Source organism: Loxodonta africana, chromosome 3, assembly GCF_030014295.1.
Source record: "Loxodonta africana isolate mLoxAfr1 chromosome 3, mLoxAfr1.hap2, whole genome shotgun sequence".
In the NCBI taxonomy this organism is placed as follows: domain Eukaryota; kingdom Metazoa; phylum Chordata; class Mammalia; order Proboscidea; family Elephantidae; genus Loxodonta; species Loxodonta africana.
The window spans coordinates 148,833,023-148,859,982 of record NC_087344.1 but is presented as its reverse complement, the minus strand read 5'-3'; the positions used below and the strand labels follow the sequence as shown (position 1 = coordinate 148,859,982).

Genomic DNA, 26,960 nt, shown 5'->3' with positions numbered 1-26,960 from the left:
TAGCTGTACAGTGTGGTTAACAGTGATCTGAGAATCACAAGGAGTAATAGAAAAGTGAATTTGGCTTGAGGGAGAGTTTTCTCGGAGAACCTGGGTTGCTCTGGATGAAAATATAAATATGAAAAAGCAATCCACACAGTAATGACAAATGCACTCTGAGCTGACTTTGAAACCCCTCATGAATTCTCTCAATTGGGATTTGAGTGTGCTTAAAAGCTTACCTGCTAACCAAAAGGTCGGCAGTTGAAATTCACCAGCTGCTAACTGGAAACCCTATCAGGCAGTTCTACTCTGTCCTGTGGGGACACTATGAGTCGGAATTACCTCAGTGGCAATGGATTTCTGATTTTTAAAAGTAGAGTTTTCCAGCTGTTGTCAGAATAGGAAGTCAGAGAGAATAGAGACAAGAGAAGGATTTGATGAATCCTTGTTGGTAAGAAGGTAAAGTGGGGTCCCCAGAGCCTCCAGCTGAGAACAAAGTCCAGATGACACCTCGATTTTAGCTTGTGATACCCTGCACACAGAACCCATATACTCTGTGCTGAACTTCTGAAATCAAAAACTGTGAGCTGATTAAGTGTGTGAATGCTAAGTTCATAGTAATTTGTTGTACAGAAATAAAAAATTAAGTGCACATCTTTTAGAAAAAAAAAAGTGAATGGCAGCCCTGTAGATCCCTGTCACTCCCTGCAATCTAGGCTCCTTCTACTACATGAAACACATGAAGCATGGGGTCAAAAAGGTGAACAAGAAGCAGGAATGATAAGTCCTAAACAAGCACCATGAACTATTTCTAGAACTCCTGATTTTCATTCTTGAAGGAATGCTCCATGAAGAGTGTAGTGGCTTCCCTCTCACAGGCCACATGCACATCCAGCAGCTCCTGGAGCAAGGCTGTGGGGAGCCTCACGCACTGGGCCATCTGCTTGCTGTAGGGGTCAGCTGCCTTCTGCACGGCTGCCAAGTTCTCATGCTGTGGCAGTGTTGTTATCGCGCTCCCCAAGCAAGACACCATCCCACTGTTGATGGCACCCACATAGGTCCCTATCAGTGTCCTCAGCCCTGAATAAGCCAGGAAATTAACAAATTTAGGGATAAATATCAAGTTCTCACTTACTGTTTTAAAAACTTTAGTGATCGGCATTCTAAATCTAATGTGAATTTTTCTTCTTTTTCTTTTCCTTCTTTTCTTTTTTTATGAATCCGTTCCTTTAAAGTAACATCACTTTTTCTTCTGTGTATTCTTTCTTTGATGATTCTCCATTACATTAATACATAAAATTGGATTATTGATCACAATCAATGTCTTTTCCAGTGTTACCTGGAAAAAAATAGTTTCTTATTTAAATAAAATAAAAAGTGTTTATTAGATAGGCAAAGTAATTACATAAATTTGTGGGGTCAGCACCAAAGAAAAAACAGGCTCTTTCTGGGAAAAAAAAAATTCAAGGTGGCCACACAGAGCATTAAATCAAGTGTGGACGCATCTCAGCACAGATACTGCACAGCTGCACAGGTCACATGCTTATGAAGATGGCGCTGTATGTAGATTATATTTAACTTTGTTTTTCAAAATCTCAATGTACTTTCAGGGATCATGGCCTGCTATGTATTTTCTGACTTGTGTAATTTTACAAAGTATCTTTTCTACACTGGAGGCACTTGTATTCCATAGGACTTATCTACACAACACAGATATTCTCTCCTTAACAGCAGTTTGTGTCTATATGATTAGTGGATTATTTTCTTGACATATATTTGACCTCAATAAACCCTGAAGAGAGAAATAATTAAGAAACATGGAATTCTATGCATGGCATGAACATCCGCTTCCTGCTTCACAAATACAAACAATTACTGAGAAACACACAGAACAACCACAGGTTCCCCACACACACTGATCCACAGAGAGACATGCTTTGGGGCAAAGGTGACTCACAGTTCCCAGTGACAATGATTCCCTGTATCAGGGTCTTGGTCTTTGTGTGGGTGAAGATATAAGAAGAGGAGTTCTTTGCTCGCACCTGGAAATTATAATCCAGTTGCTCTTCTGACAGTTCTTCAATATGGACTAAGAGTTTGTCACTTGTAGGCCAGTTAAAGACAAAGCACTTCCATTTTGGGAAGAAATGCCTGATACACTCTCTAGGCAGGTTGGAATTTTGGATTTTGGGATTATTGCCTGCCAAATTAGAAAAAGAGCAATCATTGAAGGGGTAGCCTTCAGAAAAGGCATGTGTCGACTTTTATTTCCAGAGATCTTTTTTTTTTTTTGCATCAGTGCACTCTCTGTCTTTAAATGTCCTTTTATCCAGTCATGCAAATCAACCTTGAGCTAATCTACCCAAACAAAAGAAAGAAAATCCATTTGTGGAGAGAGCAAAGAGTCAAGAAAGCAGTTATGGAGAGGAAATGGCAGCATCTATCCCAAGTGAACAAACTTATGTTTGGTTCCTCAGTCTGTGTATGGAATTCTTTAATAAGGAAGTATTTAATAAATGTTTATTGAATGATTGACACATGAAAAGAACTGATCAGAAGTACTTTTCTGATCTTAGTGGCCTCATGTCAGAAATAAAATGTGGGCTCAAGAAGAAAGTAATGCTTGATATAAGGATAAGATGTTGTTGGAAAAATATTATGCGGAGAGGTGATACCCAGGTCAGTAAAGAAAAAGTTTAAAACAGAGCCCCAAAATACACACACAATAAATACTTTCAGGGATTCTTTTAGCAAAAGCCTTCAACAAGTAGGGTTAACCTAAATGTAATTTGGAGACCTCACAGCTTTTCTACATCACATTATAATGGACTTGACCACGTCTTACAGAGAGACTCTGTGGCAGATACCAGCTGTTTCATAACTGTTCGTTGAAAAAATGAATGAACAAATGAAAATGGATATTCCTTCTAATGCTATCAGTTAGCCACCCTCCTAAATATATTCCGTGTAACAAGTTCATAATATTAAAATGATAATTTATTGTGTAAGGGTGTAGAATGATGTGTGTGATATTATGAAAAAAGATAAAATAAAGCATTTGACAGTCTTTCTGAAAGGATATCTCAATTTATTTTCTTTTTTAAAATTTTTTATTGTGCTTTAAGAGAAAGTTCACAAATCAAGTCAGACTCTCACACTAAGCTTATAAACACCCTGCTATACACTCCCACCAATGAGACAGCACACTCCCTCCCTCCACTCTCTCTTTTCCTGTACATTTGGCCAGCTTCTGACCCCCTCTACCCTCCCAACTCCCCTTCAGACAGGAGATGCCAACACAGTCTCATGTGTCCACTTGATCCAAGAAGCTCAGTCCTCACCAGCATCACCCTTTATCCCATAGTCCAGTCCAATCTCTGTCTGAAGAGTTGGCTCTGGGAATGGTTCCTGTCTTGGGCTAACAGAAGGTCTGCGGACCATGACCTCTGGTGTCCTTATAGTCTCAGTCAGACCATTAAATCTGGTGTTTTTACGAGAATTTGGGGTTTGCATCCCACTGCTCTCCTTCTCCCTCAGGGGTTCTCTGTTGTGTTCCCTGTCAGGGCAGTCTTCGGGTGTAGCTGGGCACCGTCTAGTTCTGGTCTCAGGCAAATGCAATCTCTGGTTTATGTAGCCTTTTCTGTCTCTTGGGCTCACAATTACCTTGTGTCTTTGGTGTTCTTATTCACCTTTGCTGTAGATGGGTTGAGACCCATTGATGCATCTTAGATGGCTGCTTGCTAGCTTTTAAGACCCCAGATGCCACTCTCCAAAGTGGGATGCAGAATGTTTTCTTAACAGATTTTATTATGCCAATTGATCTCGATGTCCCCTGAAACCATGGTCCCCAAACCTCCACCCCTGCTGTTCTGGCCTTTGAAGTGTTCGGTTTACTCAAGAAACTTCTTTGCTTTTGGTTTAGTACACTGCTGACCTCCCCTGTATTGTGTGTTGTCTTTCCCTTCACCTAAAATAGTTATGTCTACTATCTAATTACGGAATACCGCTCTCCCTCCTTCCCTCCCCCTTCTCATAACCATCAAAGAATATTTTCTTCTCTGTTTAAACTATTTCTTGAATTCTTACAATAGTGGTCTCATACAATATTTGTCCCTTTGCAGCTGTCACATTTCACTTAGCATAATGCCTTCCAGATTCTTCCATGTTATGAAATGTTTCATGGATTCATCATTGTTCTTTATCAATGCGTAGTATTCCATTGTGTGAATATACCATAGTTTATTTATCCATTCATCTGTTGATGAGCAACTTGGTTATTTCCATCTTTTTGCTATTGTAAACAGTGCTGCAGTGAACATTGGTGTGCATATATCTGTTTGTGTAAAGGCTCTTATTTCTCTAGGATATATTCCAAGGAATGGGATTGCTGGTTTGTATGGTAGTTCTATTTCTAGCTTTTTAAGGAAGTGCCAAATCAATTTCCAAAGTGGTTGTACCATTTTACATTCCTACCAGCAGTGTATAAGTGTTCCAGCCTCTCCACAACCTCTCCAACATTTATTATTTTGTGTTTTTTGGATTAATGCCAGACATTTTGGAGTCAGATGGAACCTGACTGTAGTTTTGATTTGCATTTCTCTAATTGCAAATGAGCATTTCCTCATGTATCTGTTAGCCACCTGAATGTCTTCTTTAGTGAAATGCCTTTTCATATGCTTTGCCCATTTTTTTAATTGGGTTATTTATCTTTTTGTTGTTGAGTTTTTGCAGTATCATGTAGATTTTAAAGATCAGACACTGATCAGAAATGTCATAGCTAAAAACTTCTTCCAAGTCTGTAGGTAATCTTCTTACTCTTTTGGTGAAGTCTTTGAATGAGCATAGGTGCTTGATTTTTAGGAGCTCCCAGTTATCTAGTTTTTCTTCTGGATTCTTAATAATGTTTTGTATACTGTTTATGCCATGTATTAGGGCTCCTAGCATTGTCCCTATTTTTTCTTCCATCATCTTTATCATTTTAGATTTTATATTTAGGTCTTTGATCCATTTTGAGTTAGTTTTTGTGCATGGAGTGAGGTATGGGTCTTGTTTCATTTTTTCGCAGATGGCTATCCAGTTATGCCAGCACCATTTGTTAAAGAGACTGTCTTTTCCCCATATAACTGACTTTAGGCATTTGTCAAATATCAGCTGCTCATATGTGGATGGATTTATGTTTGGATTCTCAATTCTGTTCCATTGGTCTATGTATCTGTTGTTGTGCCAGTACCAGGCTATTTTGACTACTGTGGTGGTATAATACATTCTAAAATCAGGTAGTGTGAGGCCTCCTGCTTTGTTCTTCTTTTTCAGTAATGCCTCTTTCTCTTCCATATGAAGTTGGTGATTTGTTTCTCAATCTCATTAAAAAATGTCATTGGAATTTGGATCAGAATTGAATTGTATCTATAGATTGCTTTTGGTAGAATAGACATTTTTACAATGTTAAGTCTTCCTATCCATGAGCAAGATATGTTCTTCCACTTATGCAGGTCTCTTTTGATTTCTTGCGGCAGTGTCTTGTAGTTTTCTTAGTATAGGTCTTTTACGTCTCTGGTTAGGTTTATTCCTAAGTATTTTATCTTCTTTGGGTCTACTGTAAATGGTATTGATTTGATGATTTCCTCTTTGATGTTCTTTTTGTTGGTGTAGAGGAGTCCACCTGATTTTCATATATTTATCTTGTATCCGGAAACCCTGGTGACGAAGTGGTCAAGTAGCACGGCTGTGAACCAAGAGGTTGGTAGTTTGAATCTGCCAGCTGCTCCTTGGAAACTCTACGGGGGAGTTCTACTCTGTCCTATAGAGTCGCTATGAGTTGGAATCGACAACGGCAGTGGGTTTGGTTTTGGTTATCTTGTATACTGATACTCAGCTGAACTCTTCTATTAGTTTCAGTAGTTTTCTCGAGGATTCTTTAGGGTTTTCTGTGTATTAGAGCGTGTCCTCTGCAAATAGAGACACTTTTACTTCTTCCTTACGAACCTGGGTGCCCTTTATTTCTTTTCCTAGTCTAATTGCTCTGGCTAGGACCTCTGGCACAGTGTCGAATAAGAGTGGTGATAAAGGGCATCCTTGTCTGGTTCTCGTTAATAGGAATGCTTTCAGACTCTCTCCATTTAGGAAGATGTTGGCTGTTGGCTTTGTGTAAATGCCCTTTATTATGTTGAGGAATTTCCCTTCTATTCCTATTTTGCTGAGAGTTTTTATCATGAATGGGTGTTGGACTCTGTCAAATGCTTTTTCTGCATCAATTGATAAAATCATGTGGTTCTTGTCTTTTGTTTTATTTATATGGTGGATTACATTCTTTGCTTTTCTAATGTTGAACCATCCCTGCATTCCTGGTATGAATCCCACTTGGTCATGGTGAATGATATTATTGATATGTTGTTGAATTCTATTGGCTAGAATTTTGTTGAGGATTTTTGCATCTAAGTTCATGATGATATAGGCCTGTAATTTTCTTTTTTTTGTGGTGTCTTTACCTGGTTTTTGTATCAGGGTTATGCTGGCTTCATAGAATGATTTTGGGAGTGTTCCATCCTTTTCTACCCTCTGAAATACCTTTAGTAGTAGTGGTGTTAACTCTTTGAAAGTTTAGGAGAATTCCCCAGTGAAGCTGTCAGGGCCAAGACTTTTTTGTTGTTGTTGGGAGTTTTTTAATTACCTTTTCAATCTCTTCTTTTGTTATGGATTTATTTAGATTTTCTACATCTGTTTGTATTAGTTCAGGTAGGCAGTGTGCTTCTAGAAATTTGCCCATTTCTTCTAGGTTTTCTAATTTGTTAGAGTACAATTTTTCATATTAATCTGATATGATTCTTATAGTTTCAGTTGGGTCTGCTGTGATATCGTCCATCTCATTTCTTATTCAGGTTATTTGCTTCCTCTCCTTTTTTTTTTTTTTTTGTCAGTTTGGCCAATGGTTTATTGATTTTGTTAATCTTTTTCAAAGAACCAGCTTTTGGTCTTGTTAACTCTTCCAATTGTTTTTCTGTTCTCTATTTCATTTAATTTTGTTCTAATTTTTATTTTTTCTTTCTTCTGGTGCCTGAGAGTTTCTTTTGTTCCTCTCCTTCTTTCTGTTCAAGCTGTAGGGATAATTTTTTTTATTTTGGACTTTTCTTCTTTTTGGGTCTGTGCATTTACTGCTATAAATTTACCTCTAGGGCTGCTTTTGCTGTGTCCCAAAGGTTCTGATAGGAAGTGTTTTCATTCTCACTGGATTCTATGAATTTCTTTATTCTGTCCTTCATTTTTTTCTATAACCCAGTAAATTATGAGCAAAGTGTTGTTCAGTTTTCATATGTTTGATTTATTTTCCCTGCGTTTTCTATTATTGATTTCTACTTTTATGACTTTATGGTCACAGAAGGTGTTTTGTACTATGTCAATGTTTTGTATTCTGTTAAAGCTTGCTTTTTGATCTAATATGTAGTCTTTTCTAAAGAATTTTCCTTGAGCGTTGGAAATAAAGTATACTTGTCTGCTGTTGGGTGCAGTGTTCTGTATATGTCTATGAGGTCAAGTTGGTTGATTGTGGCATTTAGATCTTCCATGTCTTTATTGGGAAACCCTGGTGGCATAGTGGTTAAGTGCTATGGCTGCTAACGAAGAGGTTTGAAGTTCAAATCCACCATGTGCTCCTTGGAAACTCTATGGGCAGTTCTACTCTGTCCTATATAGTTGCTATGAGTCAGAATCGACTCGATAGTAGTGGGGTTTTGGTTTTGTCTTTATTGCATTGTCTTTCCTTCACTGAACGTGGTGTGTTGAAGTCTCCTACTTATTATTGTGGAACTGTCAATCCTGCTTTTCAATGCTGTTACAGTTTGTTTTATGCATCTTGAAGCCGTGTTGTTGGGTGTGTAAATATTTAATATAAGTATATCCTCCTGGTATATTGTCCCTTTAATCATTATATAGTGTCCTTCCTTATCCTTTGTGGTGGACCTAACTGTAAAGTCTATTTTGTTGGAAATTAATACTGCCACTCCTCCATTTTTTTTTTGTTGTTGTTGTTTGCTTGATATATTTTTTCCCATCATACTAGTTTTAGTTTGTTTGTGTCTTTAAATCTAAGGTGTGTCTCTTGTAGGCAGCATATAAACTGATTTTTTTTTTTTAAATCTACTCTGCCCCTCTCTGTCTCTTTATTGGTGCATTTAGTCCATTTACATACAGCAGAATTATGGATAAGTATGAGTTTAGTGCTGTCATTTTGACGTCTTCTTCCATATGTCATTGACAGTTTCTTTTTTCCACTAAATATTTTGTGCTGAGTAGCTTTTCTTTATATATTTTATTTTCCTCTTTTTCATTGTTGTTAATTTTGTTTTTGCTGAGTCTTTATGTTTTTCTTGCATTTTATTTTGATGTGTAGGACTTTTAGTTTCCTTTGTGGTTACCTTCTTATTTACCCCTGTTTTTTTAAGTTTAAACCAAACTTTTATCTCTTTATATCGCCTTGACTTCCTCTTCATATGAAAGATTTATGACTACATTGTTTAATCCCTCTTTATTGATTAGTGTTGTCATCTTTTACCTAACGACATCGCTGTTTCCCTGTTTTGAGGATTTTTTTTTATCATAATTTATTCTTGTGATTTTCCTGTCTGGGTTGATTTCTGGTTGCTCTGTCCTGTGTTCTAGTCTGGGGTTGTTATCTGATGTTACTGATTTTCTAACCGGAAGAGTCCTTTTAGTATTTCATGTAGTTTTGGCTTGGTTTTTGAAAATTCCCTAAACTTAAACATTTATCTGGAAATATCCCAATTTTGCCTTCTTATTTGAGAGACCGTTTTGCTGATATGTGATTCTTGGCTAGCTTTTTTTTTTTCTTTTTGCTTCAAGGCTTTATATATGTCATCCCATTGCCTTCTTGCCTGCATGGTTTCTGTGGAATAGACTGAGTTTATTCTTACTGATTCTCCTTTGTAGGTGACTTTTCATTTATCCATGGCCGCTCTTAAAGCTCTCTCTTTATCTTCGGTTTTGGCAAGTTTGATTATATGTCTTGGTGACTTTCTTTTGAGATCTGCCTTATGTGGAGTTCAGTGAGTATCTTGGATAGATTTCTCATTTTTCACGATATCAGGAAGTTTTCTGCCAAGAAATCTTCAACAATTCTCTTGGTATTTTCTGTTCTCTCTCCCTGTTCTGGTATTCCAATCACTTGTAGGTTATTTCTCTTGATAGACTCCCAGATAATTCTTAAGTTTTCTTCATTTTTTAAAAATTCTTTTATTTGATTTTCCCTCTCATATATTTGTTCCAAGTGTTTTATCTTCAATCTCACTAATTCTGACTTCCATTGCCTCAATTCTGATCCTCTGAATTTCTATTGAGTTGTCTAATTCTGAATTTTAGTGTTAATCTTCTGACTTCTGTTTGCTGTCTCTGTATGGATTCTTCCAGCCTATTAAATTTTTCATTATGCTCTTAAATAACCTTCTTAATTTCCTCTACTGCTTTATCTGTGTGCCACTTGGTTTGTTCTGTGTCTTGCCTGATCTCCTTCCTAATCTCTTGAAGAGTTCTGTATATTAATCTTTGTAGTCTACCTCTGGTAATTCCAGGAATATATCTTCCTCTGGAAGATTCCTTGATTCTTTTTTGTTTTGGGAGCTTGTTGAAGGCAATCATGGTCTGCTTTTTTCTGTGATTCGATATTGACTGTGGTCTCTGGGCAATCTATAAGTTATTGTAGTAATTTATTTTATGTTTGGTCACTGTGTCCTAGCTTCTTGCTTTGTTTTGTTTTGATATTCCCAAACAGGCTGGTCGAGTGAGCTAGCTTGATCATTAGCACCTTCGAAGCTCTAATGTCCTGTCACCAGATGGCTAGAGCTGTTACCTAGGAGTCCATTCACTTTTCTTTAATGGATTCATCTCAGGTGTCCAGGTAGTCAGTCACCAAGTGTGTGGTGCAGGCTGTCACCTATGGTCTTAGAGGAGCAGGGGTGATTGGTGTAGGCACAGGTATCTGGTTGCAGCCAGAGTCATGCTTTCATCAAGGCAAGGGGCTGACAACTGTCCGCTGAGTGTCTGTGAGGAAAGTGCATCCCTGTTCCCTAGAGCACACATATGGATAGGCTCTGCAGCTGGACCATGGGCACCCAGTGCTTTTGGCTCTAAGGGCCAGGAGGCACCATTTATCCTTGGAGCCCTCTTGCAGGTGCCTAGGTGGCGTGTGTGGAGCCATCAGTCCTCAGGCCCCTGATGCGGGTAGGTGAGGACCTTGCTTAATCAGCAGAGTGGTGTCAATCATCAAAAACACACCTTTCCACTGCACAGCTGAAACAGAAGTCAGACCTCAGGTACATACAGCATTGCACTGTGCCAACAAAGGCCTCAGCTGCTGAAACGGTCTGACACATGTCCATGCAGGGGTGAAAGGCACTCAGTCTGTGGACTGCTTTTTCCTGGATAGGAGCCACTTCTGTCCTGAGTTCTCAGTTTAGGGGAGGTGGCAGATTATTTTTTCCCCATTTGTTAATTTCTTCCTTCTCCGAGGCTGGGAGAAAGGCTCAGGCATGCAGTAAGACCTATCTCAGGCCCAGGGAATTTGACCACCACTGAAGCCAGCTTAGGGGCTGGGCCCAGGGAGGAGGGATCAGATAAGTGAGAGAGAGTTCTTTCAAAAGGGTTGATTTTTGATCCACATGGTATAGTAGATGCAAGCACTTGTTTTTTGCTGAGAGGACTATTCTTCTCTGATTCCAGACGCTTGAGTAGACTCTGTTGCACTTGCTCACTCTCGTTGGAAAAAGTGTCTCAAGCACTATCGCCGGCTCTGCTGTGATCGCACCAGGGGTTTGGGACTGTGCCACTCACTTGCCTTCTTTCGCTGAAGTAACCACGCCCTGAACGCTACTGCCAGCCCGCTGTGGTCACACCAGTGGATCACGGCTGAGGGGTGCCGGTTCCCACAGAGCCAGTTCCTGCAACTCCTCAATGGTTCTGAACTGTTTCTCCCTCCCCCACCGCTCAGCCCTATTTCTTAACTTAGCTTTGAGGTTCAGGGCTCCTAGTTTGTCACATATATAATTAATTGCTTGTTTTTTCAGGTCTTTGTTGTAAGAGGGACCACCAGATGCATCTGACTACTCCCCCATCTTTGCTCCACTTCTCTAGAGATTTTTGCAGGGTACATTTCTTGGTTGGCATTTTTTTCTTTCAGGATTTTATATATGTCACCTCATTGCCCTCTTGCCTGCATAGTTTTTGCTGAGTAATCAGAGCTTAGCCGTATTGTCTCCCCTTCGTATGTGGCTTTTCGTTTTTCTTGAGCTCCTCTCAGGACTTTTTATTTGTCTTTGGTTTTGGAAAGTGTAATCATAATATGTCCTGTTGACTTTCTTTTGCAGTCTATAGTATATGGGGGTTTATTGAGCTTCTTGGATGGTCAGCTTTTCATCTTTCACATTATAGAAGTTTTCTGTCAGCAAATCTTCAATGATCCCAACTATGTTTTTCATTTTCTCCCCTTCTTCTTAAATCCCAATCACCATCAGGTTTTTACTTTTGATTTTGTCCTACATAGTTCTTAGGTTTTCTTCATTCTTTTCTCTGATTTTTCCTCAAACGAACTGACACCTGTGAATTTGTTTTCTATTTTGCTTATCTTGTCTTCCATTGTTTCAGATTTGCTCCTATAACCTTCTATTGCATATTCCATTTCTGAAGTTTTGTTGTTATCTTTTGGGTTTCTAATTGCTTATTTATTTTGACATTTTGTTCTTGTATTATATTCCTGAACTCTACCATTGCTTTGTGTTTTTCTTCATCTTGGCTGTTTTAGATGGTTTTGTCTGTGTTTTCCATGAATTTTCCTTGATATCTTTCCTAGTATCTTGGAAAGCCCTGAATATTAAACCAAAAAAAAAAAAAAAAAACCCCAAACCCATTGCTGTCGAGTCGATTCCAACTCACAGCAAACCTATATGACAGAGTAGAACTGCTCCATAGAGTTTCTAAGGTGCACCTGGTGGATTTGAACTGCTGATCTTTTGGTTAGCAGCTGTAACACTTAACCACTATACTACCAGGGTTTCCTCCTGAATACTGGACCTTTGAATTCCTTATCAGGTACTTCCAGGGCCTTTTCTTCTGTATGGAAGGTCAACTGGTGCTTTATTCTCATCACTTACTGCAGTCTTCTTGTCCTTGTTAAAATATATTTTGATAATTTCTGCCATTTCCAAGACATTTAGGCATTTTTTTTTTTTTTTTTTTTTTTATTGACTGTAAGTTTCTTTGTTTTGTCATGTTTTTCTTTTTTTTGGTAATACCTATCCAAGTAGGCTGTGCATGCTTTGTTGCTTGCTCATCTGCAGGCACCATAGTTCTTACCACCTTGTTCGGGAGTGCAGGCCCAATCGCTCAGCTATGGTGCAGGAGGGCAAGTGCAGTGGGGGGAGGGGCCAAGGTGATTCATTTGTCTCCAGCATGAACTGGACTCGGCCCTTGAGGCCACAGTCAGTGGAGCGGAGAGAGGTGGGGGGCAAAGGCAGGGGCAGAAAGGGGTAGATGGAGGAGGGCAATCGGTTGGGTTGGTATTGTAGTTCCTGGCAGTCAGGGTTGCCCTGATGGGCTGGTTATATCTGCTGTTCACCAGAGGGGTGAGATTTGTAGAAGCATACTCCTCTGGTTACCAGGTGAGAGAGTCTGGGGTCCTCCTTGACCCGCAGCCAGCAAAAGTGGTCTGACAGCCCTGGGTGTGTCTATGCAGTACCTTTACCTCCTATTGAGAATTTCGTGGAGATGTCTTTCTGCGTGTGGGGTTGTTGGTTTTATTCCAAGATGGCTATACTGAGTCATGGTGCTTGCCCAGGAACCTCCACTCCATATCTCTTTTCCTTTCCACTTTTTCTATCAGTTTCTTCTTTTCCTCAGTGACTTCCAATCTAATGCTTTATCCCTTCATTTAAGGTTCAAGATTTCAGGGTTGGTGTCTGTATCTGTGTTACTTGTTTTCTCTGGTCTTTGTTGCAGCAGGATGGTTTAATGTGTCTGACTAGTCTGCCCTCTTGTCTTCACCCCCCCTCCCAAACTCAGTAAGAAGAGTTATGTTTATATGTATGATTCCCTCTAAACCTATAGAAAATTAGGAAGCATTTACTAAACTTTTCCATGGGATTATCTAGTTACCAGGAGGGAGGGCCAACATTTCCAAGATACCATAACATCTCCGGAGCTCTGTATAAATTAAAATACCAAGCACATTCAATGAGTGTATCAGTTGTCTATAGCTGCATAACAAAATAACCCAAACTAAGAGACTTAAAACAATAGATATTTGTTATCTCATTTTCTGCGGATCAGTAATTGGGAGCAACTTAGCTAAATGGTTTTTTATGAGACAAACAAGCTGTATTCTGGGGCTACAGTCATCTGAAGGTTTGACTGGGGCTGGAGGATCTACTTCCATGCTCACGTCAATTGCTCCCTGGCTGCTGGCTAGAGACCTCAGGTTTCTCACCACATGGTCCTCTCTACAGGGCTGCCTGAGTATCCTCTTGACATGGCACCTGCCTTCTCCAGAGTGAGGGAACTAAGAGAGAGAAGACAAGTAAGAAGCCACATACTTTTAGCCTCAGAAGTCACACACTTATCACTTCTGTCAAATCCTGTTGGTCACGTAGGCCAACACTGGTACAGCGTGGGAGAGGACTACAGAGGGTATGAATACCAGGAGGCTGGTAACCACAGAGAGGTTAATTTTCTTCTCTGATCACCCAAGATCAGACATAATACAATTATTTAGGAATACAAACAAAATACCACTCTTCCTTATTTTAAATAGCATAGTTTATTTTCCTCACCTTCTCACCCTCTAGTCTTTTGTTTGAGTGTATTATATTTGTTAGGTTTAGACTAAATTTCTGCCACAAAGAGACTCCATTTCAGAAGAAGGTGGGGAACTACATGGTGGCCCTGCTCTTTTGGAGTCATCCAAAAACTCAGGTTCCTTCTATTTGTTTCATTTGCCCCTAGGGTGCTGACTTCATCTGCATGGTCAAAGCTGGTTCACCAGTGCAAGGAAGGAGGGAGATAGTAAGAGCCTTTACATTTAACCTTTATAAAGATGTGAGCTGAAAATTGCACAAATCAATTCCACTTGCATCCCATTGGCCATAGTCACATGGTTGTGCCTAACTGCGAGGGAGGCTGAGAAAGGTAGTCTCCATCTATTTGCCCATGTGCCCACCTCAGACTTGGGGGGTAGAAGAAGGGGAGAATGAATCATGGGGGACAGTTAGTATTCTTGGATACATTAGTGATGAAAAAACAAATAAGCAGGGTCTGCATGACATAGTGAGGCAGTGGGATAGGAGTTAACACGGCCAGCTTTGACTTTTAGCTCTACCACTGAGTTATAAGACCATATGTAAGTTATTTATCACCTCTCTAGACATTAGTTTTCATTATCTGTGAAATGATCTCATTGGACTAGGTCAGCAGTTTCCATCTTAAAGTCTTTAGTCTTAGGAGGAACTGTGGTGTTGTAAGAAATCTTATGATACGTTTGTGAATCAAGCATTTATGTCAACAGAATGAATACTATGCCTTACATATGTGTATATTGCTAATTTACAAATACACATGCAATTATAATGATTAAAATATAATATTTACTTTTAAATCTTACAAAGTTTGTTATTAAATTTATCTCATTAGATACTTTTCTTTCCTAAAATCTAGAAGTATCTGAAAGTGTAGAATTACTCTCACATGTGGGATTGTGACCTCTTTTAGTATTAAAAACAGACTTTTGTACTTTAGTCCCTGGCACATAATAATTGTTCAATAATTTTGTTGACTGGATAAATTAAAATGTAGGGTACTACGACAAGATGATCACTTTGGTCTCTGCCAACTCCAAAATCTTATGAATTCTTGACTCTGAGGAAATTTTCCAGCTTGAAATTTACTGTAACCAATCACTTCTACCTAAGTAAAACCAGCTCTGGTCCACTGTACCAGTTCTTAAATACTGGGAGACTTTTCTTTTCATATATGTATAATAGCACTGCTCACTTAATATTCACATCTTCACAATCCTTCCCTGGAAACAATCTTTCCCTGTTGTAAAAATGAGGTAGGTGGAACTTGACATGCTACCCTTTGAAAGTTTTCCGTTTTAAACTCATCCAGAGTGGATTATGTCTGCTTCTAAGGGCAAAATTAAAAGAGAATGTGGTACATTTCCAGTATGGGGAAAATTTACCAAGGCTCATAAAAAAGGCTCATAACAAAAGCCCGATTATTATCATTTTATGCTTTATATCTGTATCCTAAAATATTGACATCAAGAATATAGAATAAAATCCGTTGACTTTTGGGCTAACGAAGCTCATGATTGTGTCCTCATCCAATTCTATGATCCATCCCAGGAGGAGAGATGTTACAATATTCTGGTCACGTTCAGGTATATTCTTGGTCAAGGTTTCTAAGGTGGGGAGCCTTGAAGGTGGAGAACAAATAAACCCAACTGGGAGACCGATACCACTTCTGTCTTTTGGGAAGGTTGTCTTTTGGAGGGAGAAGGAAGAGGAAGGTCTGGCCACTTTGTTTCATTCTCTCTCTCTTCTTCACTCTCACACTTTCCCATCTGTCTGGGTAAATCAGAAGGGCTGTGCTGAATTAATCTGAGGGCTTGGGCTGATTGCCTAGAGTAGCTCTACCCTGGGCATTGATACTCACAGACTCACTCTCCTTTAATTGGGCCTTGTTCTTGCTTTTCATTGGATTGGCCTTACCTTACTGTCATAGATTGAATTGTGTCCCCCCAAAATATCTGTTAACTTGGTTAGGTCATGATTGTTTTGTATGATTGTCTACAGTTTATCATCTGATGTGATTCTCTACGTGTTGTAAATGCCATCACTATGATGTAGTAAGATGGATTAGCGGAAGTTATATTGATGAGATCTATAAGATTAGATAGTGTCTTAAGCCAATCTCTTCTGAGATATAAAAGAGAGAAACAAGCAGAGAGCCAGGCAAACCTCATATCACCAAGAAAGCAGCACTGGGAGCACAGCACACCCTTTGGACTTGAGCTTCCTGTGTTGAGATGCTCCCAGACCAAAGGAATACTGATGACAAGGATCTTCCTCCAGAGCCGACAGAGAGAGAAAGCCTTCCCCTGGAGCTAGTGCCCTGAATTCAGACTTCTAGCCTACTGGACTGTGAGAGAATAAACTTCTCTTTGTTAAAGCCATCCACTTGTGGTATTTCTGTTATAGCAGCACTAGATGACTCAGACACTTACTACTGAGTTCTGGGATGAAGGGGTTGAGATTCAGGTGGTACTTAGAGTTTCCATTTGTCACTGAGTAGATTCTGACTGATGGCAACCCCATTTGTGTCAGAGTAGAACGGTGCTTCACAGGGTTTTCAGTGGCTGGTTTTTTAGAAGTAAACTGCCAGGTTTTTATTCAAGGTGCTTCTGTGTGGACTCAAACCTTCAACCTTTTGGTTAACTGTTTGAACCACCCAGGGAGCCTAGAAAGGAGGGCCTAAATAGGCTGTGTGACTTGTTTTATTTCTAGGTTCTAGGCCACTTCTTTATTTGGCTCAGCCTTGCCTGCCATATGTTGCATTGGCATTGGCCGTTGGTATTAAATTCCCTTGGCTCAACACTGTCTTCTATACACATGTGGCACTCTGAAACCTCTCCTAGAGTTAGGCAACATGTGAAGGACAGACTTGAAGAGTTCTGGTCTTCTGTCCAGTTCACCTATTTCTGTTTGCAACAATATATCATCCATTACTTAAGGGGAGGATATTTTGTAGAAACTACCAGAAATATGCACTAATTGAAACTATTCCACGTTTCATTTAATGATAAAAAAATCATCTTGAAATGTAGCAAACCACAATTTTAAAGTTGGGGTTCAAGTCCCACTTACTAACTCTATGATGCTGGCTAAGATAGTAACCTCTGGCTGTCCTGGATGTGTGTGTGTGTGTTATAGCATACATACAGGTATTTTACATATGGAACTAGATCTTCACGTAGTTAATATACAAATATTTTTGAGTGTTCTTCTAGTGCTAGACACGGTTCTGGGCCCAGGATAAGAGATCAAGATTCTATAAGATGATATAAGTTCAATTTCTGGACCCTTAAAAAAATATTTCAGAGGAGTCATGGTATCTTTTTTTAATGATAAAAACAGAATGTTTTGAGTGGAACTGTCTAGGTGTAAATTCTAACTTTGTCACTTGTTAGCTGTGTGACCTTGGGCAAGTTTCTTGGCATCTCTGTGCCTCAGTTTCCTCAGCTGTATTATGTAGCTAATAAAAGTATGTACCCCATAGTTTAATTATGGAGATTAAATGAGAGAGTACCGATTCAATGTTCCCTGTCTAATTAATTGCAGTTATAACCGTCCATTGTTCAGTCCTAAAATCATGAAGTATCCTTGATTCCTTTCTCTTGTTACCAAATCTTGTTTGATGTAACTTCAAAATGTACTCAGAATTCAATTGCTTTGTACCATGTCTACTGCCAATACATGGTCCTGGCCATCTTCATCACTGGAGTGGCTACTGTGGTCACTGTTCCTCCCAGATGCCCTCTTCAGGGCTGTTGCTCTCATCTTGCTGGGAATAGAGGTTGTTGAAGGCACACAGGTATGTCTTTCAAGGGAATTGCCCTTGGCCAGAAAGAACTTCCTCATTTAAAACTTACATCTCTCCAAAGGGATAGCCCCCTACCAATGACTGACTGATAGAGAGGTACAAGGCCCTGGCCACCTCACTTCTGGCAGGCAGAAAAATGGCCTAATCCTTGGAACCTGTGAATATGTTAGGTTATATAGCAAGAGGGGATTAAGTTTGCTCATCAACTGACCTTGAGATGGGGAGATTATCCTGTATCATCCAGGTGGGCCCAGTACCACCCAATGTAACCACAAGGGGCCATATAACTGCAAGGAGGCAGGAGTGAGAGTCAGAGAAGGAGACGTGATGATGGAGACAGAGGTTGGAGTGATGCAATGGCTGGAATGCAGGTGGTCTCTAGAAGCTGAAAAGGCAAAGAAACTGATTCTTCTTTAAAGTTTCCAGAAGCAATGCATCTTGATTTTTAACCTGGGAGACCCATTTGGACTTCTAACATCTCTGACTCTAAGATAATAAACTTGTGTTGTCTTAAGCCACTAAGTTTGTGGTAATTTGCTACAGCAGTCACAGGAAACTAATACAATTTGGGGCAACTCTGAAAGGCCATCCTGGCTCCTGAACTCCCCTTACGTTAGGCTGAAGCTTCAGTTGCCACTGTTTTGCAGGGCAACATTCTGCTTTCTTCATGTCCTTGCAGGTGTGTCTCCCAAGCACACTCCCTGATAAACCTTCTGCATGCAAGTCCCCATCTCAGAATTTGTTGCCAAGGAACTGAATCTAAGACAGTATCTCACCTGGATTGTAGTAATAGCTCCCCAGATGGTCTCCACGGCTATGCCCTTAACTCTCTACCGCCTCTTGTCAATATGGTAGCCACAGCAACTTGTTAATATGTAACTTATGTTGAGGAACTTTATGGCTTCTCTTTTCAGAGTAAAGGTCAAAGTCCTTATGATGACCTAAAAAAGCCTTTAGAAGTCTGCCCCCAACACCCCACCATTATTTCTTCCATGTCACCTTCTACAACTCTACCCCTCGTCTACTCTACTCCAGCTACACTGGCATCCTTGCTCTACTTGAATGTAACTCTTCATTTAGCTGCGGGGCTACCTTGTTTTAGGGGTCCCTGGGTGGTACAAATGGTTAATACAATCCACTGATAACTAAAGGTTTGGAGGTTTGAGTCCACTCAGAGGTGCCTTGGACGAAAGGCCTGGTGATCTACTTCCAAAACATCAGCCATCGAAAAGCCTACGGAACACAGTTCTACTTGACACACATGGGGTCACCATTAGTCAGAACCTACTCAACAGCAACTAATTATAACCCTGTTTTAATGGGATTTCTGTGAAGAAAGAACCCAGAACTCTCTCAAATATCCTTATTCATGAACCCTACCCTTTCTTGAGTTGAGTGTGTGCCATCCCTCAATACTAACCAAGGGTGAGATCCTGTAACATCATTTCTCTTGGTAGGTTTTGGCGAGAGGGGCTCAGAAATACGCTTTGAAATGGGGAAGAGTGACAGTGTGTATGTGTCTCTGTAAGAGACCCTGATCCTTAGGGAAATACACACCCAGCTTTAATATCGCAAGTTCTGCTTGATATAGATTTGCATTTATTCACGGAAAAACAGCATAGGTAACTCTGCCAGCGTTGGTTGTGTGAGTGCCTTGAAGAAACAGCTCTCACTTGTGAGGCACTGAAAATCATGGAGTCCTTGATGCCAAAAAAGACATAGTATCTAAACTGTCAGGAATGGGTAGGGGGTTGGTCCTATTTTTTAAGTATCTTGCAAGATGGTTGTTCTAATAACTTTTGATGCTTGTTCAATCCAAAATTAGACAACCAAGTGAAATATTTTTATGATGACTAAACTTGGTTCTGTTTTGATCCCTATTTGGGGATTTGAACAGTTAATCAGATCTTTTTATAATAACCCTGAAAATTACATACTTAGAGATCTATAGTAAGTTAAAAAAAAAAGTTGCTGTTGCATCAATTCTGATTCGTGGCGACCCCATGTGCTGCAAGAAAGAACTGTGCTCCACAGGGTTTTCATGCCTGTGATCTTTTGGAAATAGATTGCCAGACTTGTCTTCCAAGGTGCCTCTAAGTGTGGTCGAACCACCAACTTTTCAGTTAGCAGCCGCATGCTTAACTGTTGGTGCCACTCAGAAACCCCATTATGTTTTTATTCCTGTGATTTTTTTCCTGACTAAGGCTAATTTACAATTCTTTAATTATTCCTTTTAAGGTAACGTGATGGAGGAACTTTTCTGAAACTTGGACAGTGTCCAGTTTATTGCACAGTCCATCAGTGCTTCGACGCCTATTACACAGTATGTGCTTGATAAAGGTTGAATTCCTAATCTCTCTCTCTCTCTTTTTTAATTTTACTGTGCTTTAGGTGAGAATTCCTATTCTCTTTAAAAAGTATCTTTCTAAATACTTGGTAGTAAAACTAGATACTGGCAATATTATGCACATAGCGGATTCCTTTTAGCTCTTGAATGTCATACACTTTTCTTTGTCATATTTCTGTTAATCCATTTTAGTATCTTGAAATCTTTTGAAATAATACACATTGCTGAAGCATGTTTTTCTACTTAGAAAATCTTAGTTCTTTTTCTATTCCACTGTTAGTTAGCTATTGATTTTCCATTTTGTCTCAGGACCCGAGATGCATTGAACCAAAAGTGCTATCTCACACCCTCATCGTTACTGTATTTCCTCCTGTTTTAGAGGGCCCATTTATAAATATATTTTTGAATAATTATGTCATCTTTGAAGGTATGTCCACCCTGTCCAGTGTTACTCCCTCAAGCCACCCTTCTCCAAACCAGCTTTTAGAGCCAGGAGCTTATCAAGTCCGTGCTCCATTGACATGGACCAGTGATTGGTATCCCTAACCAATTAGGTCCCCAACTAAATTATTTTCTTCTAAACGTAATTCCTTCAGACATCATGCATTATAGCCATTGTTTCCACGTCTTCAGATACTTTGCTAAGAGGAACAGTCAGTGAACAAATTGAAGCCAAGTGCTATCACTTCATGCCTTCTCAATTTCATCTCTGAGTCTGCATCAACATGACACATGCTTGAACTTACACCCCATTTAAAGAAAAAAAAAAATCTATTTCACTGCTCACCATTGTTTTCGAGGCTGTTTCCTGGTATCTAAAGTATTTTAGCAACAACTCAAATCTTCAAGCAACAATCAAAGGCCTACTTCCTACTTGGTTGCTCGCTTGGATTTTTTCCAGGCAACATATTTCTATTGTGAGACTATAACAAGGAATCCAGAAGTTAACGGTTTGCTACCCATTCTCTAGTCCTCTAGAAACTCCTTCTGTCAAATGCACAGTTCCAAGATTCTGTGACAGTTCTAAAGGAGCAGCTATGTGGTGCTTATTGGTTATACTCTTGTCAGTTTTCAAGTTTCCCAAAGAAGGCAGAGCGTTTTGGAGAGTTAGTTCGGATAATGTTCTGATGGGAGAAAAGACCAAGATCAAAAAATATCTTATTGAGATATATAAATAGTAAAGAGCACATATCTTGTGTAAAACTTGATGAATTTATACATCTACACACCCACACATACTCACACATCTATGCAGATACCAGCTAGATCAGGGTGCAGATTATTTCCAAAACCCCAGAAGACTTCCTTGTCTCCCTCATGCCTCTTCCCAGTTAATACCACAACCACAAGTCTGACTTCTATCACCATAAGTTAGTTTCATCTATTCTTCCATTTCATAATAATGGAACCATACAATATGTGCCCTTTTGTGCCTGGTCCCCTTCCTCACCATTATGTCAGTAAAATTCATTCGTATTTGTGGATGTAGTAGAAATTTATTCTTTTTTTATTTCTGTGTCTTAATTCCATTCTATGAATATGCCACGCTTATTTATGCATTCTACTTCTGATGGACATTGGATCGTTTGGACTATTATGAACAAGGCTGCTTAATCAGAGTTTTTTTTTGTAAAAGAAGCTTGGCTAGACATAAATTCTGCTCTTTGATAATGTTCTATGTGAGGATAAGGAGCCTAGTGGCAAAGTGGTTAAGCACTCAGCTACTAACTGAGAGATTGGTGGTTCGAACCCACCAGTCGTTCCATGGGAGAAAGATGTGCCATTCTGCTTCCATAAAGATTACAGTGTTGGAAACCCTTTGGGGCAATTCTACTCTGTCTTGTAGGGTTATTATAAGTCGGAACTGACTCAATGACAATGGGTTTGGGTTTTGGCTATATGATGACAAGAAGCCCTGGTAGCACAAATGGCTACGCACTTGGCTGTTAACCTAAAGGTTGATGATTTGAAACCACCCATTCACTCCACAGGAGAAAGACCTTGCAATCTGCTTTTGTAAAGATTGCAGTCAAATAAATGCTATGGGGCAGTTCAACTCTGTTCCATCGGGTCACTTTGAGTCAAAATTGACTCAATAGCACCCAACAACAATTATGCGAGGATAGACACAGAGTGAAAAACCAAATCTAGGCACCTAAGATCCTTTTTGGAAGATGGACAGACAGAATCCACATGTCATCTGAATACCAGCTGAAAGCAAAGTCTTGTGTTAGGAACCTATGGATATAAAGATGAATCAGAAAATAGATTCCTATTGCTCCTCTAACACATCACCACAAATTGAGTGGCTTAAAGCAACACATATTTGTTAGCTTGCAGTTCTGGAAGTCAGAAGCTGAAATGGGTCTCACTGGGTTCAAAACAAGGTATGTCAGGGCTGTGCTCCTTTTGGAGGCTCTATGGAGATTTTTCTTTTCTTTTCTTTCCTTTTTTTTTTTTTTTGCCCTTTCTGGCCTCTAGAGGCTGCCCAGATTCCCTGCTTGTGGCCCTCTTCCGTCTTCGAAGGCCAACGATCACATCACTCCATCCTCTGCTTCCAGTGTCACATCTCCTTCTCTGACTCTGACTGTCCTAACTCTCTCTTTTGTTTATAAGGATCCTTATGATTACAATGAGTCTACCTGGATGATTCAAGGTAATCTCCCCATCTCAAACTCAACTGATTAGCAACCTTAAATGCACCTGCAACCATAATTCCCCATTGCCATGTAACCTAACGTATTCACAGGCTTTGGGTATTAGCACGTGGACATCGTTGGGAAGAGCACTATTCTACCTACCACACAGATCTTCCTGACTTCAAATATTAACAGGGGAGATAAGAAAAAAAAAAAAAAAATTAATCAGAGTGGTGCATCCTGAGAGTTCAGGATGAGAATGATTTTTCCAATTAAGAGAATCAAGAAGTTCTTCTCAGAGACTATATAGACACCAGTCAAGAAATTTACACAAGGTGCCTCCTGTGTTAGGAACCATGTGGCATTTCTGAGCCAGACTGCACATTAAATGGATCATACAAAGGATCATGGTAAGCAGTTGATCCCAGGCAGGATCATACAAAGCAGCTGATGGGTCCACATCAGAGAGTGATTCACAGAGCATGGTGTCAGGATTTCTGGTGGGTCTGCTGGGGGAGAGGACGGCTATGTTGCTGCTGCGTGACACGGAAGGCTGCCATTATGTCCTAGTACAATGCACTGGTGAACCTTGCACATGGTGCCTGCTGGAAAATCGGAACCCCAGGGAAATGCGAATTCTGGTATTAGCGTCAGGCAGTGAGTGTGAGAGATTTACAGCTGGCAGCCTGACTCTGGATTTCAGTTATACACGGTATGGCTTTAATTTTAGTTGCTTACCAACTTTTGCATTTGCACTGCATGTCCAAGAAGTGACCTCACCAGCATTTTCATATAAATGGTTTTTAATAAAATACAGCAAGAGCTGCAATTTTCTGATGTGAGTTCTTTGTGTAATATCTTTGTGCCCTCAATACCACCAAAAATACTCGTATTCCCACAAGTGGTGGGCTGGGAAACACTACTCCCCAGGTACAGCGGTGTTGCATTTTGTGCCTGTAACACACAGCAACATGGAGCAACTCTGCTGAGCGTCCGAGACATTCAGCAGTGGCCACTATCACCAAGTGTGATTTGGTTTTGTCCTCCATATTTGTTATTAAATAAATTAATCTGGTGGAGACAAATTACGAGTTCAATAAATGTTTAATAATGCAGGAAATGGGAATAAACAAAGGACTTCAGGTACCTAGAATTCTTAACTCAGGCCTAGATTGTGGTTCTGAGGGGCACACCTACCTGATCACAAGCTTTTCCTTACAGCAACGACCTCATTGTTGAAACAGATCCTTGTTTAGCCAATTGTACAGGACTGCTTCTCAGCCTATGTGAGCTCTAACTAGAAAAACACATTTAAATGTTGTTTGAAAAAAAAAAACTGAAAGGCTGTCTTTAAAAACAAGAAATATTTTAAAGTTTGGTACTCTGGTTAAAGGAAAACATTGTCAAACTCTTGCGAACGTTGCTTGTCTTCTATCTCCAAGGACATATTTAAGCCACCCTAAACAGTTGGCCTGATTCCTAGATCCCAGGAACTCCTTTCCCTCCCCTCTGGTGATGGCCACAAATAATAACTTTCTTTCATTTCAAGGTTCACAAAGCCAACAGTATTTTACTGTGTGTATACCTTGAAGGAATGCTCAGATGAGTTGCTCATGGACCTCTATACCTTGAGCAAAGATGCCACCCAGACCCATGATCCTCTAATAAGTACAGTGTATTCAACGATATGTGAGATTTTTAAGAAATAAGGTGTTCTGTCTTTCTTTACCAAACATGGGACAGCATTCCCTTGTGATCCATAAGGTTTTCTGTACCAACGATCATAAAGATGGCACAGGGCCAGGCAATGTTTTGTTCTCTTGTACATAAGGTCACCAGGAGTCAGAGCTGACTTCATGGCAACTAACAACAACGGCAATCTTTCTTTAGGCCTTGTGTAAACTTTTCTAATTCCTTTTTTCTTTCATCCTTTTGTTCTTTCATTCTTTCCCCTATTTATTAATTCAACAAATATTATTGAGCAGCCACAATGTGCCAGGGGCTGATTAGGACCTGGGGATTCAGCTAAGAACAAGACTAAGAAGGGCTTTGCCATCATGGAACTTCATTCTAGTGAGAGGGCGAGATAATGAACAAGTAAGCAAATTAAGCAATGAAATAGCCTCAGGTTATAAGTACCAGGAAGGCAGTAGAGAACAATGTGGGGAAAGCATGTTATTTCTCATTCATTGAAATGCCTGTGCCTGGGCAAATGTCTGCAGGTGTGTGAATAACACTGAGCTAGTTTTTGAGGGGCAGCTCTTAAAGGAGAAGTTAAGTCAGTCTTCCTAGTAAAGGAGGAAAAAAAAAAAAACTTAAAATGTCAGGGCAATTTTTCTTGTGAGGAACTCACAGAAACGTAAGTTGCTTTTGGGTTCTGTAAGTTCTGTAGGGGAGGGACACGTACCTTGTTTATCACAAGGTCTCCAGCAGATAGCCCTGTGAATTTTCTTGTTTCCTAGCCCCTGAAGTCATTTGTTTATTGGCTTCTTGGCATACAGAAGATGCTCCAAAAGTTGTAATTCATGGAAAAGCCAACTGATCCTGAAACACATACGTTATGGGACCAGTTCTTTTTGTTCTAAGTAGAAGGAAATCCAGAAGTGTCTTGAGTAGTGAAAAGTGATATGCAGACACCTTCCCACGCACAACTGATTTAAATGGCTCTGGGCAGGACCTCCTGGGAAGGCATTTAGTAAAGAGTGGCAATGGGCTCAGGGATGCAAGGTGAATTTTCTTCATGGTGTCTTCTAGGAGCTCAAAATACTGGAGGACACCACTTGTAAGTATCAAGACATTGGTGCTGGCTGGTTGGGTGTTTGAAAAGGGATTGATTATCTCTTGGGGCCAGACTGATATTTACTAGAAGAAAATAACGCTTGGGTAGTCCACTCTGGGAAGGGTTCATTGGGAAAGCACAACACCCCATTATAGCATTTACCCTCTTCGAATTTACTTAATTGTGCACTCATCAGTCTCTTATTCCACTAGACCGTAAGCTTCTCTGGTAGCAGTTTTAAAATATCTTACAGGAAGTAGGGCCTACAGCTTGTTGTGAAGCTGCATTTTAGTAGTAAGTGTACGTCTTGAGTTTATATGTTTTAGATCAATAAAAATAGCATTTTTTTTACTTTTATTTTTATTGTGCCTTAAGTGAAAGTGTACAAATCAAGTCAGTCTCTCATATAAAAATTTGTATACACCTTGCTATGCACTCCTAGTTGCTCTCCTCCTAATGAAAGAGCATACTCCTTCTCTCCACCCTGTATTCCCATGTCCATTCAGCCAGCTTCTGTTCCCCTCTACCTTCTCATCTCCCCTCCAGACAGGAGCTGCCCGCATAGTCTCATGTGTGTACTGGAACCAAGAATCTCACTTCTCACCAGTATCATTTTCTATCTTTTAGTGCAGTCCTGTCTGAAGAGTTGGCTTTGGGAATGCTTCCAGTCTTTGGCTAACATGACTAACATGACTGGGGACCATGACCGCTGTGGTCCTTCTAGTATCAGTCAGACAATTAAGTCTGGTCTTTTCACTTGAATTTGAGGTCTGCATCCCACTGCTCTCCTGTTCCATCAGGGATTCTCTGTTGTTTTCCCTGTCAGGACAATCATGGGTTGTAGCCAGGTACCATCTAGTTCTTCTGGTCTCAGGCTAATGTAGTCTCTGATTTATGTGCCCCTTTCTGTCTCTTGGGCTCATAATTACCTTGTGTCTTTGGTGTTCTTCATTCTCCTTTGCTCCGGGTGGGTTGAGACCAGTTGATGTATCTTAGATGGCACCTCGCTAGCATTTAAGAACCCAGATGCCACTCACCAAAGTGGGATATGGAATGTTTTCTTAATAGATTTTATTGTGCCAGTTGACCTAGATGTCCCCTGAAACCAAGGTCTCCAGACCCCGCCCCTGCTACTCTGGCCTTTGAAGTGTTTGGTGTATTCAGGAAACGGCTTTTGGTTTAGTCCAGTTGTGCTGACCTCTCCTGTAATGTGTGTTGTCTTTCCCTTCACCTAAAATAGTTCTTGTCTACTATTGAATTAGTGAATACTCCTCTCCCTCCCCACCTTCATTCGGAAAGACTTTTTTCTTCTGAATTTAAACTATTTCTTGAGTTCTTATAATAGTGGTCTCATACAATATTTGTCCTTTTGCAACTGACAAATTTCACTCAGCATAATGCCTTCCAGGTTCCTCCATGTTATGAAATGTTTCACAGATTCATCATTGTTCTTTATTGATGCGTAGTATTCCATTGTGTGAATATACCATAATTTATTTACCATTCATCCATTGATGGGCACCTTGGTTGCTTCCATCTTTTTGCTATTATAAAC

At 39.9% G+C, this 26,960-nt stretch overlaps 1 protein-coding gene across 1 annotated transcript; it reads right to left on the bottom strand.

Moving 5' to 3' along the window:
* Nucleotides 1-793: 793 nt before the first annotated feature.
* Nucleotides 794-6,748, bottom strand: LOC104846714 (guanylate-binding protein 6-like). The gene is made up of 3 exons (XM_064279966.1): nucleotides 6,653-6,748; nucleotides 1,940-2,243; nucleotides 794-1,062 (listed from the first exon to the last, which is right to left on the bottom strand). The coding sequence occupies exons 1-3, from the start codon at nucleotides 6,746-6,748 to the stop codon at nucleotides 794-796; spliced, it is 669 nt and encodes a 222-aa protein (XP_064136036.1).
* Between the last annotated feature and the right edge of the window lie 20,212 nt (nucleotides 6,749-26,960).

Excerpts from the sequence above, each read along its gene's own strand:
- LOC104846714 (XM_064279966.1), bottom strand. The coding sequence starts at position 6,748 with ATGGGCAAATTTCTAGAAGCACACTGCCTACCTGAACTAATACAAACA. Across the intron at positions 2,244-6,652 it reads CAAAAGAAGAGATTGAAAAG|TCGACACATGCCTTTTCTGA; the intron begins GTAATTAAAAAA and ends TGGAAATAAAAG. Across the intron at positions 1,063-1,939 it reads AATCATTGTCACTGGGAACT|GGCTGAGGACACTGATAGGG; the intron begins GTGAGTCACCTT and ends TGGCTTATTCAG.